We start from the raw sequence: 12731 nt of genomic DNA, 5'->3' as shown, positions 1-12731 counted from the left end.
GTGTGCATCATGCCTGCGTCATGCATGCAGCGGGACCCATGTGCTGTGTGTGCAGCCCCTGCAGGGGGCGCGTGGGCTATTCCACATGCTGCAACGCCGCGTGGTGCACACACGACATGCGTGTTGCACGTGTCTCTTCTAAGCAGCCACACGTAGCATGCCGTGTGATTCAATATCTCCTACACAGCTCCTGAGCCCACATGTGCGAACTGCTACACATGGCCAGGCAACACGCATGTGTGTGAAGCACACACACCTTCATGGATGCAGCATGTGCTACATGGAACATTCATGTTGCCAGGCACATGTGTAACACATGCAACAGAGCCACTGTGCATGCGTGTGCATTTACCCCTGCCACACAATCCTCGTGCATGCGTGTGCATTTACATGTGTCACTGAGCCCTCGTGCATGTGTGTGCATTTACCCGAGCCACACAATCCTCGTGCATGTGTGTGCATTTACGTGTGCCACAGAGCCACTGTGCATGCATGTGCATTTACCCGTGCCACAGAATCCTCGTGCATGCATGTGCATTTACACGTGCCACTGAGCCCTCATGCATGCGTGTGCATTTATACGTGCCACTGAGCCCTCGTGCATGCGTGTGCATTTACCCGTGCCACACAATCCTCGTGCATGTGTGTGCATTTATGTGTGCCACAGAGCCCTCGTGCATGCATGTGCATTTACACGTGCCACAGAGCCCTCGTGCATGCGTGTGCACTCTCACCTACACCCAGGTGCACTGACACGTGTGATGCGGCCGTCGTGCAAACACATGCAGTGCAGCCATCACGCAGCCGGGTGTCCTCCCATGGGCAATGCAGCCGGTGTCGCACACATCCCCCATCTACACGCGGCGCCTGGCCCTTTCCTGCCCCTGCTGCCCCATAACCAAGCCAGAGGACCACGCAGGGCCCCCCTCCCCGCTTTACAGGGTCAGCTACTAACCGGGGCCTCTCCTCTCCTCTCCGTCTTCCTCCCACAGGCTGGACAATTTGCTAAACATGGCCTACGGCGTTAAGAGGTAATGAGCCCCCCCACCCCCCCCAGCCCCAGCCACCAGCGCTCGGAATTAACTAGCCCCCCCGTACTGCCCGTCCCCTCCCCAAGCCCCCCTGCCAAGCCCAGCCTGACAGCACAGACCCCCCCCAACTTCCCTCATCTCCCCCTGGGACCTTGGGCTCTGTCACCAACCAGATCCCTTCCCTGTGTGCCTGGGGTGGGGTGTTGGGGGCAGGGGGTCCTGGCCAGCGGGATGCCAGGGGCCTGGTTCCATTTCAGGCCTGCTGTTGGAAAGGAAAGAACTTTTGGGGGTCAATTCTGGGGCGTCTTCTTTTAAATCATAATCACAACCCCCCTTCCCCCCCCCCAGCATGGGAACAGCTGGCCAGTGCAGAATGCCCAGCCCCCGCCCCCGGGGTGTCAGGGCCTTGGGAGTCTGGTGGGGGGGGGGCACATGGGATGCGTCACTCGATTATTCCCTCCCTTGGGTTGGGGTTCGACGCTCTTCAGAACCTGGCCGGCGTGTGGGTGGTGGGGGTGGGAACGTGCCCAGAGGGGCCTTCGAGTCAGACCCCCCCCCCCCACAGCTGGCCCCAGCCACACTGGCTGCCTTGCCTGGTACCTGCTTTTGTTATTAGGCTTAGAGACCCCGCCCGAGATCCAGCCCTCCCCCAGACCCGAAACAAGACCTGCGCCCCTGTTGTGCCGGGCACTGCCCAGATCCAGGGACAGACAGTCCCTGCCTCGAAGACTTTACAATCGAAATAGACCCAGGAAGGATCATTAAGCCCATTGCACACGTGGGGAAACTGAGGCCCAGAGAGCGCCAGTGGCTTGGCCGGGGTCACCCAGGGAGTTTGGGGCAGAGCGGGGAGATGAACCCGATTCCGGGTTAGGGCAGCGCAGTCCAAAGCCGCCATGCCCGGGGGTGGGGGGCTCAAATCCTGGTCTGCCCCCCCCATGGAATTACGGTGGGGGAGGGGCGGAGGGCGCTGCAGGTGAGAGCGAGTTCGAATCCGGATCCCAGGCTCTGCTGCCTCCCTCGAACCCCTGTCCCCCGGAGCTGATCTTGGGGGCTGGCTAGAATGTAGGGCCCCCTGCACCAGGCCTGGGGTGGTGGCCAAGGAGGGACCCCGCTCCCTGTGCCCAGGGCGGGCGGGTGCTGTGCTCCAGTCCAGCCCACGCCCGCCCGCCGCGCCGATGCCCGCGTTACACCCAAGGTAGTCCTCTGTCCTTGATCTCCAGGTTCTCGCCCATCACCATCGACAGCATGACCAGCCTGGCGGGCGTCAACCTGACGGGCGCCTCCAGCGGGGGCTGGTGCATCTTTGTCTACAACCTGTCGCCGGAGGCGGACGAGAGCGTCCTGTGGCAGCTCTTCGGGCCCTTCGGCGCCGTCACCAACGTCAAGGTGATCCGCGACTTCGCCACCAACAAGTGCAAGGGCTTCGGCTTCGTCACCATGACCAACTACGAGGAGGCGGCCATGGCCATCGCCAGCCTCAACGGGTACCGGCTGGGCGACCGCATCCTGCAGGTCTCTTTCAAGACCAGCAAGCAGCACAAGGCCTGAGCGAGGGCCCGAGCCGAGGGCAGGAGAGAGGAGCCATGGCAGAGACTGGGCAGCCCCCCCTCGACACCCCGACCTGATGGAAAGAAAGACAACCCCCCCCCCAGAACCTCCCGCCCCATGGCGGGCACCGTCCCCCACCCCGTAGCGGGCTCCGTCCTCCCCAACTCCATGGCGGGCACCATCTTCCCCCCCGATGGTGAGCGATGGTGCCCAGCCCTGTGGCAGGCACCGTCCCCCCCAGCCCCATGGCGAGTGACCCGTGGATGGCGCGCGATGCCCCCCGGGGGGGAGCGGAAGGAAATGAACGCCTCGCAGCCTTGGTGAGGAGAAATGAGCTGCCAGGGAGCTGTGACGGGACATCGAGGGGGCGCCGGGGTCCCACCCCGCCCGCAGGCGAGGCAAACGTAAGCCTGACCTCCCCATGCTTCCCCCCCGGAACTGTGCCCCATGGCATCGCGAGGACCCCAGCGGGGGCAGGAGAGGGGACCCCCGTTATGTGCTGAATTCCAATGGCCCCTCCATTTTGCGGTCCCCCTGGACCTCCCTTTAAATCCTGGCCCCTCTGACAGCCATCCTGAGGTTCCCCCCAACATTGTCCCCCATCTCTCCCCCTTGGATTCCCCCAACCCACATGTGTGGGGAGGGGATTCCTGGCAGGGCTCTCAGTGGTGATCAAGAAACGCCTCTGGGCTGGGGGGGCAGATGGGTGAGACGTTATCGGGGGCCGGGGCTGCTATTCCCAATTAGCACTGGGCAGGGGGTGGGGTGGGGAGGGGCTGCTGCTGTTGAGTTGCTGGGGGTAAAATGCTCCCCTGAGACCCCACCCCCTTCGCCATCAGAACATGGGGTCCCAGCCTGGCTGTCGGGGAAGGGCCGTGGTGCCATCTGCCATTGCAAAGCGGACTCCTGCTTTCACCCAGCTGGGGCGGGCTCAGGGGTGGACTCGGGGGATCGGGGCCGGTGAACCTCAGCTCGAGTGACTCCAGCCGGGGCTCGTTCCTGACTAAAGCCCCGATCCTGGCAAGGCTGGTGTGTGTGGGGGGGGCATTCGGGTGACCGTGTCTTTAAAATCCAGGCATGCGTCTCTTCCAGCCCCGACTCAAGAGCCACCGGCTTTGCCGCCAGCTCGGCCCTGACACAAGGGCCACATAGTCCAAAGGACCCGGTACCTGGGGCCAGTGGGTGCTTAGCGCCAAAAGCAGGGCATTAGTACAAGCCCCGCCCACTTGGTGCAAAGGCCATGCCCATTCTGCGAATGCCACACCCACTTGGTGGGTAGGCCACGCCCACTCCGTGTGGCGCTCTGTCCCCCTCTAGTGGTGGCTGGATCACACACAGAGGTGGAGGAGCCTATGCCAACTTGGCTAACAGGTGGTAGCAACCCTTGTTTACAATGCAAGGTCCCGGGTTCAGGGCCCACAGCTGATCCCCCCACCCCCGCCCCGGTGTCACCCTAACACCCGCCTGGCTCCGACAGTGTCCGTGCATCCTCCCTTTGTTCCCAGCGCCATTCGCCGCACTGCGTTTCCAGGGGCCGTGGTGAGAAGCCCAGCCCCAGGGTGGCCATTGCATGGGTGGCTGGAGCCTCACGCGTGCGTCGGCCGCTGGCAATTCGTGCCGTCCAGGAGACGTGACTGGGCTGTTGTATCAAATCCGCGGGTTGACCCATCAGAACCGTGCTCCCGGGCCCGAAGCTTAGGGGCCGCGTTTTGAAAGGCACTTGCTTGCAGAGAGGCGCCTGGCGGGGGTTTGATGTCAGTGGGAGTTAGGTCCGTAGCTTCAGTGCCTTTGAGGATCTGAGGTTAGGTGCCTCCCTTTAGGTGCCTAACCCCCTTTGACACCATTGGAGGCGCTGAGCCGTAGCGGCCTGCGTCTCATTGAAATATGGGCTGCTTAATTGGTCTAGAAATTGGATCCCTCCTTGTTCCCTGCACCCCCTAAAGAGCCCCGATCCCCAGGCAGCATTTACCCTTTCCCTGCTGCCCCCCCACCCCGCCACGCAGTCTTCAGATTGCCCCTGCTTTCTTTCCAAAACTGCCCCGAGCAAAATGGGGAAATGGGGGGGGGGGCACAAAGGGATGTTTAAATAAATGGATTGAACCCATTTGAAAAGCAAGAGAAAGTTACCCGCCCCCTCAACCTCCCCTCCCCGCCCCTGTGTTAATTTATTTCCTAAAGAACGGTTGTTTTTTTGTTGCCAAAAAGGGGTGGGGTGAGGGGGAAAGGAGCAGGGCTTCCTCTCTCAGCTCGTGAACGAACAAATGAAATAAAATAATAATAAATAATAATAATAATAGAAAAGGCTGAAAACAGAAATAATAAAAAACCAACAAAAAAATGGGAAAAAATCTATTTTTATAAAAAAGGGAAAAAACCAACCTCGCTGGGAATTTTTACTGGGATTCTTGAACTTCACACACACACACACACACACACACACACACACACACACACACACACACACAAAGCAAATAAAAATAAGAGAAAATCTTTTTTGTTTTTAACAAAGAGGTTCTGTGATGGCCCAACTCAGGGCCAAGATGGGAATGGAAATGGTTGTTTTCTTTCTCTGGGTTTCGTTTCAGAAGGGGGGGGGGGCGTGAGCATTCACGATTGTTACCGAGGATATTTTTTTATTTAACATTTTACGACAAAAAACAAAACAAAACAAAAAAAAAAAACCAAAAAAACAAAACAACAACAACAAAAATAAAACCTAGCAGAGAAAAGCAAGGGGAAAAAAATTTAAGAGAGGATTTAAAAAACGCCCCAAACTAACCAGAAACACAACTGATTTTATCCAGGGAAACATGCTTCATATTGACATTACTTACGTTTACACCCAATTCCATATTTTTGAAAAAGAGCCGTGGTTTCCTCCTTCCCCTTGTTTCTGGGGTGAAAAACTTTGGCAGTGCGTGGACCTTTCTTATTGATTTAGTGTCTGTATCATAGTCATGCCTGGGAGCTCTAGGCTTGGATCAATCTCATTGTGCGAGGCCTGGCACAGATAATAAACCAGTCGATGGAAGTGGCATAAAAGCATTTCTGATGATCCAAGGTGAGGGTGGATAAAACAAATCCCAACCCTGAACAGAAATACAGGAGTGATTCACTTATTGATGTCTCAGAATTGCATTTGACTGGGTCGAGAGGAGGATCAGTTTCGGGGCATCTCATATGCTCATGGGTTCATAGGCCTTGATAGGTTCATAAAGTTTCAGGGACCATTGGATTGTCTAGTCCAGTGGTTCTCAAACTGTGGGTTGGGACCCCAAAGTGGGTTGCAACCCCATTTTAATGGGGTCACCAGGGCTGGCTTAGACTTGCTGGGGCCCAGGGCCAAAGCCCGAGCCCCACACCCAAGGCTCAGCCTGAGGGTTTCAGCCCGAGGGTTTCAGCCCTGCGAGTTGGGACTCAGGTTACAGGCTCCGTACCTGGGGCTGAAGCCCTTGGGCTTCAGCTTTGTCCCACTATCCCTTCCCACCCCAACCCAGGTCAGTGGGGCTCGAGCAGGCTCAGGCTTTGGTCCCCCCTCCTTGGGTCGTGTAGTAATTTTTACTGTCAGAAGGGGGTCGCAATGCAATGAAGATTGAGAACCCCTGCTCTATTCCAACTGGCTGTATGGACTAGGCCAGAGAACTCCACCTGGCAATTCGCCGACCCAGCACATACCTTGTGATTGCGCTAGAGCGGCGCGTTTAGAAAGACAACTCCCCGATCTGGGTGTGAACGCTCCAGTTGCTCCAGAACCTGTCTTGCTCCGCGGGAGGCTGCTCCAGGGGGTCACCCCTCTCGCTGGGCAAACTCGGCACCACTATTTCCACTCTGAAATTGTCTGGCTTGGAAGCTGGATCTCCCTTTGCCCTGTGGCATCAGCTCTGGTTCCCCAGCGTCGGGGACCGACCGGCAGTGGTCAAGCTGCTGCCTAAGCTTCGCTTCCATCGGCAAAATTGATTTGAGCCCTCCTGTGTCCCAGCCTAAAGGCAAGTGTCCAGAGCCCAAAATTGCTCTCTGAGGCCTTCTCTGAACCGGCCCCAGTTTTTCCAACAGAGGAATGCCAAAGCCATCATGGTGGCAAGCTGCATGAAATACCACGGTGCCCCGAGCATGAAATACCAGGCTCCAGCTAAAAGACAGGACCTCACCCACCCTGTCTCTCTAATACCATGAGGACACCAAGGTAGCAGAATGGGCGTAGCATGGCCTACCATGATGCCCTGGCTGTGAGTTTGCATGGAAACACAATGCCCATAGCCGCCTCCTTCGTGCCTCCTGTCTCCTCCCCTGAAACGGTGGCCTCAGCGATGCCTCAGCAAGAGAAGCCAAGCCCTGTGTACCCCCACCACATCACCACGGCCATGCTACGAAACTGATCCACCCAGGAGACCCACATCTTTGCACCAGCCCTTCCCCTGATGGGGAGGTGCTACTTTCTTTCAAGCCATGGGATAATCACGGGGATGGGGTTTGTTTAAGAAGTCACTGTCCAGCCACCTATAGCCACCCCGGTCAATTACCCCAATTCCCAACCTTACAGCTGGGGGTAGGACTTACAACTGGCCAGAGCTGGCTCTCCTCCGCTCTCAGGAAGGTCTCTGGAGCTTTACCGAACGCTGCGCGGGACGTTTTGGTCAAAACTCTTCCTGGGGACATCAAATTGTTGGAAAAAGGAGCATTTTCAGGGAAACGTCTCCTTCCCCCACCCCCCCGACGTCCAGCTCCTGCGTTGGAAACCTGAAAATGCAGGGCCCAAACCTGGAGTTTTAGGGTTTTCAGCTAAAAATGTCTCGCTTTTTTGCCAATATTTGGCTAACAAATTTCTGGTCACTGGCTGAATTCTGTTGTTTCAGTTTTCTGCAGGAAATTTTCTAGGGTTTGGGCCAGATTTTTCCAGGTTTTGGCCATCTTTGGCCAAACATTTACCGGGGTTAGGGAGGTTTGGGCCATAATATTTTGGGTCATTTTCCCCCATTTTTATCACCCCCCCCCCCAGTTTTCAGCCAAAGGGTTTTCAGGTTTTAATTTTTGGTTAAACATTTACCAGTTGTTAACTGCTCAATTCCTCCCAGTTCTGAGATTTTTTTTGACCCATTCTTTTCCCTTTTCATTGGGTTTGGGTTAAATTTTCCCATTTTCAGCCAGTTTAGGCCATTTTTCAATATTTTGGGGACGTTTGGGGGCCAAAAAATGTACCAGTGTTTGACCGTTTTATTGTCAGGTTTCAAAAATTTTGGTCCAAATAAATTTCTGGTTTTGGTAATTTTCAGCCACCATTTTTCAGCTTTCTGCTGCCAAATGTTCAATTTGTTTTTGGTTTTCCAACGAAAAATCTACATTTTTCCAACAGCGGGAAAAAGAAACCCCTGTTCTCCCACCAGCTCGAATTTAACCACGGCCTCCGTCGGGAGCCAGTTTCTCCCAGTGCTGATCGCTTGTAGCAGAGCTCTACCCTCGGTTAATTTCTTTTAAGGATGTTTCGTTTCAAGGCATTTAAAGGGGCAATTTCCTGGATTTCTGTTGAAAAACCACTTTCAGCTCCTTGAAGTCCAGCCGTTTCTGAGAAAATATCTTCCAGTGTCTCACGTCTAAGCCAAAATATAGAGAGAATAAATCTTTCAGGAGTCCCGACAGACTTTTTAAACAATCATTCGTTTTGCTCTGTAGGCTTCTTTCGTTCGTAGCAGCATAGAGCGGCTCCAGTGATGGAAGGGAACGATACTTAGAGTGGTGTTACTAACGCACCTGTCTGCTTTTCTTTTCTACTCCGCCCTTCCAAGAGCGAGCGGAAATTACGTTGATTTAAACTAACTCCCAAACCTTAAAAAGGGGGAAACGCAATTGCTCTTGCTTTAGCCAAGGCACGTCTTGGCGATTCACGTTACAGCTCACCTCCCAAACAACACACATCAGCTACTTTTGGGTTTAGGTTTTGTTTTGGTTTTTTTAATTTGATTTTCGATTTTTGGTTTGACAAAAACGAGACCAAGTCTTTCACTTTAGAAAACAAACGGGACAAAAAACAACGTAAAAAAGAGAACGTAATGATAATTAAACCTTTTAGCATTAGTTGAGTTTTAATTGTTTAAATGATTTAGAAGTTAGTTTAGGATTTCTTGATTTTTGAAGATAAATGTGTTCTGTGTTTGTAAGAATCTGTGAGAGCTTCTGTTTGCGAAAAAACATACAAAAATGACAAAAAAAAATTTTAACTGGCACCATTAACTTGTATCTTTTTGCGGATTTTAGCTTCTTGTAGTTTTAACTTATTGTTAACTTAAATATTTATTATTACTGCCTTGTATGAGTACATTTGTGTATATTTATGTTATCTCATCAGATTTGCAAGTTAAAAAGGAACTATTTTTTAATTTGCTGAGACGTGGTTTTACCTAATTTATTTATTAAAGAAAAAGGGAACAGAAAAATCAAATAATAATCATCATAATAAAAAAGAGTAAAACGTGTAAGGACAGATTCTCCGATCGAGGCGAAGTGCACTGACTTAAATTAAGGGGGATAATGTAAGCAAAAAAAGAAAAGCGTATAGATCGATTATCTACAAAAGTGTGTCTGTGGGAATCAATGTTACGTCGATTACTTTTGTCTTGTAGGGGGGAATTGCAAACCTGTTTCTGCTCTTCATTCTTCTAGCAGGTTAAGGGAATCAAATTTCTAGCTTGTCGTTTTTATCTATTTCTTCTTCTTCTTGTGTGTATTTATTAGCCCTTTCGCCCCTACATAACACAGCCCTCAGCACTCAACCACCCCCACAACGTAAAACCAAGGATCGATTTGATTTGGGTGATGGATTTCCTTTTATTTCAGTTTTTTTTTCTTTTAAAAAGAGCCTCCCATGAAGCCAATATTGTGCATGTTAAGGGGCAAATTGCAGTTCTCTCTGGACCTGATTCAGCAACAGATTTAAGCATGTGAGCAGGATTACAGAGCTAACTAAGATCAGGGGGTTTTACCTTGCTGGGCGCTGCACAGACCCTGACTGAGATCAGGGCCCCATTGTGCCGGGCGCTGCACAGACCCCAACTGAGATCAGGGCCCCCGTTGTGCTGGATACTGCACAGACGCTGACCGAGATCAGGGCCCCGTTGTGTCAGGTGCTGCACAGACCCCAACTGAGATCAGGGCCCCGTTGTGCCAGGCACTGCAGAGACCCTGACCGAGATCAGGGCCCCCGTTATGCCAGGAGCTGCACAGACCCCGACCAAGATCAGGGCCCCGTTGTGCCGGGCACTGCACAGACCCCCACCGAGATCAGGGCCCCGTTGTGCCGGGCACTGCACAGACCCTGACCAAGATCAGGGCCCCCGTTGTGCCAGGAGCTGCACAGACCCCCACCGAGATCAGGGCCCTCGTTGTGCCGGATGCTGCACAGACCCCGACTGAGATCAGGGCCCCCTTTGTGCCAGGTGCTGCACAGACCCCAACTGAGATCAGGGCCCCCTTTGTGCCGGGTGCTGCACAGACCCCAACTGAGATCAGGGCCCCATTGTGTGGCCCAGGCACAGAGTGAGCAATGGTCCCTGTCCCGAAGAGCTAAATACACAAAGGCTGGGAGGGGAAACTGAGGCACGGCCCTGGGAAGTGACTTGCCCCAGGTCACACAGCAGAGAGAGGTGACCCTACCCACTGGCCACTCCACAGCCGTGCGCCATAAAGAACATTGCTGAATCAGGGCCGGTAGAGAAGAGCTGACTTTGCACCGCTGGGAGTTGCCGCCGGCTGGATTGGGCTGGAGAACCAAGGTCTGGTTTCTTTCAAGCCTCCCCCTCTACCCCCCACCCGTCCTTGGCATCCAATGCGCCGCCTGCAGCTGCAGACGAGCTCTCAGCAGGGGAAAGGAGAAAGCTTCTCTCCATAGCCGATCAGGTCAACCCGTCGCCCCCGATATTTTTTCTAGTAGCAATAAGCACTGTCGGGTTATTCAAGTGAACCGGAGATCAGAACAGGCCGAGTCTCCGGCCGAGCCAGCCCGGAGGAGACGACTCCTACTTCCTTTCCTAGTTGCGAGGACAATTTGCTCCCGAGAAATGGGTCACGGAAATGGGGGGTGGGTTTCATAACCTGGGGGACATTCTCCTAATCCTCTCTCACCCTCCCCGCCACCTACCTTGTAGTGGATTTAGTGGAGGGGGCGAAGTGGGTCGCTGGAGACTGCGTATTCCCCCCCCCCCCCGCTCTGTAGTTTCACGCGGTTCATTTATTTGCAAGGGTTTTGAAGCCAAAACCGAAATCACGCCGGGCAGGGCGAGCGAGGGGCCGAGAGGAAGGGGGTTTAGGGGGAAAAAAAGAACAAAAAACTGCGGTAAAAAAAACCACACACAAAGCTAAAGCTGATTTCAATGACACTTTGCATTTAGTTAATTTATTACTGGGATTTCCGGCACAGCGACTGTAAGGAACTTTTACATGGACTTGTTGAATTATTTGTACTTTTCATGCCAGAAAATTAAAAAGTTCAGAATCTTACGCGTCTCTCTCTGTTGCGTGTGGGGTGGGGGGGGGTGGTACGACGCATGGAGCTGGGCGTGTGTGTTTGTGCGTGCGAGGGGGGGGTGTGTGTTCGCGTGGGGGTGCCTGGCGTTAGAGGGGTGGGCGTTCAACCCTCCCCAGGCCGCAGCATTCCCAACCGCCAAGTTGTAAACCAATCACTCCCGAGGCCTTCAAAATACTGAGCGTGGCTCAGAAATCATGGGATTTGTAACAAGCACGCGGGTTCAGGTGTGCGCGGGTTCAGGTGTGCGCATGTTCACGTGTGCACAGGTCATAGAGTATCGGGGTTGGAAGGGACCTCAGGAGGGTCTAGTCCAACCCCCTGCTCCAAGCAGGACCGATCCCCAACTACATCATCCCAGCCAGGGCTTTGTCACGCCGGGCCTTAAAAACCTCCAAGGAAGGGGATTCCACCACCTCCCTAGGGAACCCATTCCAGTGCTTCACCACCCTCCTCGTGAAAAAGTTTTTCCTAATATCCAACCTAGACCTCCCCCACGGCAACTTGAGACCATCGCTCCTCGTTCTGTCATCAGCTACCACTGAGAACAGCCGAGCTCCCTCCTCTCTGGAACCCCCTTTCAGGTAGTTGAAAGCAGCTATCAAATCCCCCCTCATTCTTCTCTTCTGCAGACGAAACAATCCCAGTTCCCTCAGCCTCTCCTCGTAAGCCATGTGCTCCAGCCCCCTCATCATTTTTGTTGCCCTCCGCTGGACTCTCTCCAATTTTTCCACATCCAAGGGGCACGACCCGGAAGGGCAGCAAATCGAGGTGTGGGTTGGGGGTGGAGGGAGGTGATTTTTTAAGAGCACAAGACCTGGGGCTCTGCACGGACCCTAGTGCCCGGCTCAGTGGGTTCGGGGGAAGGGACTGGGGGCATCCAGCCCAGGGCCCCTGCCCCCAAGGTCGCATCCCTGTTACACAGAGGGGGAAACCGAGGCACAGAGCAAGACAAAGGCACAGCTCCTCGATGGTACGTAGGCACCCGGCTCCCGCTGGTTTCACTGCAAACCGTTGAGGCTCGGGGCCGAAGCACAAGGGCCAAGGTCACAAGCTGGGGCCGGGCTGGGGAAAAGCCCCCGCCCAGTGCCCTGCGGGCCCCAGCGGGCATCTCCATGCCCTGGGGTAGGCACAAGGCAGGGAGGTGCCAGAGCCGGTTCCGATCTGACCCCGCAAGGCAGGGAGCCACAGCTGGGGTGGCCGGGGAGGGGAAAATGTCTGGGGGGGGGGGTGGGGGGAAGGTAGGGGGCTACAAACTGGGGCTGATCAGCCCCCCGGCGGAACAGACTCAGGGCCCAGAGCGCAGCTCTGCCCTGCCTTGCCAGGCACTGGGGTGGGACGATGCAGACTGGGCAGCTTGGCTGGGCGCTGCCCGGGGCCTCCCGCTCCCCCGCCTGGGCCCCCTTCCTCCCCTATCCGCCTCCAATGGGTTGGGGGGGGTGGGGGGTCTGGGGCAGATCAGCTGGGGCACAAAGGCCAGAGAGGCCTCCCCTCCCGCACAAGACACGAGCTTAGTGCAGAGCCCCCCTTAAAACTCAGGCAGGTGGGAGAGGAAGGAGCCTGCCCCACCCCTCCCTTGATGGGGGGATGACCTGGGGCACTGTCTGTGCTGGGAGCTCCCCCCCCTCCCCAGCAGG

General features: G+C 54.8%; 1 protein-coding gene across 9 annotated transcripts in view; it reads left to right on the top strand.

The window, feature by feature from the left end:
- ELAVL3 (ELAV like RNA binding protein 3) overlaps positions 1 to 2679 on the top strand; it is a 49811-nt gene extending 47132 nt beyond the window's left edge. For 7 of the 9 annotated variants that reach the window (XM_074935764.1, XM_074935766.1, XM_074935765.1 and 4 more), the window contains 2 exons: positions 993 to 1031; positions 2234 to 2679. In XM_074935764.1, the coding sequence (XP_074791865.1) occupies positions 993 to 1031; positions 2234 to 2582 (388 nt within the window). In that variant the 3' untranslated portion in view covers positions 2583 to 2679. The remainder of the gene's footprint in view (positions 1 to 992; positions 1032 to 2233) is intronic. The other 2 variants (XM_074935767.1, XM_074935770.1) reach the window with 2 other exon arrangements.
- The last annotated feature ends 10052 nt before the right edge of the window (positions 2680 to 12731 follow it).

The sequence above is a fragment of the Natator depressus genome, chromosome 20, assembly GCF_965152275.1.
Source record: "Natator depressus isolate rNatDep1 chromosome 20, rNatDep2.hap1, whole genome shotgun sequence".
NCBI classification, from domain to species: domain Eukaryota; kingdom Metazoa; phylum Chordata; order Testudines; family Cheloniidae; genus Natator; species Natator depressus.
This window is presented reverse-complemented; position numbering and strand designations above follow the sequence as displayed.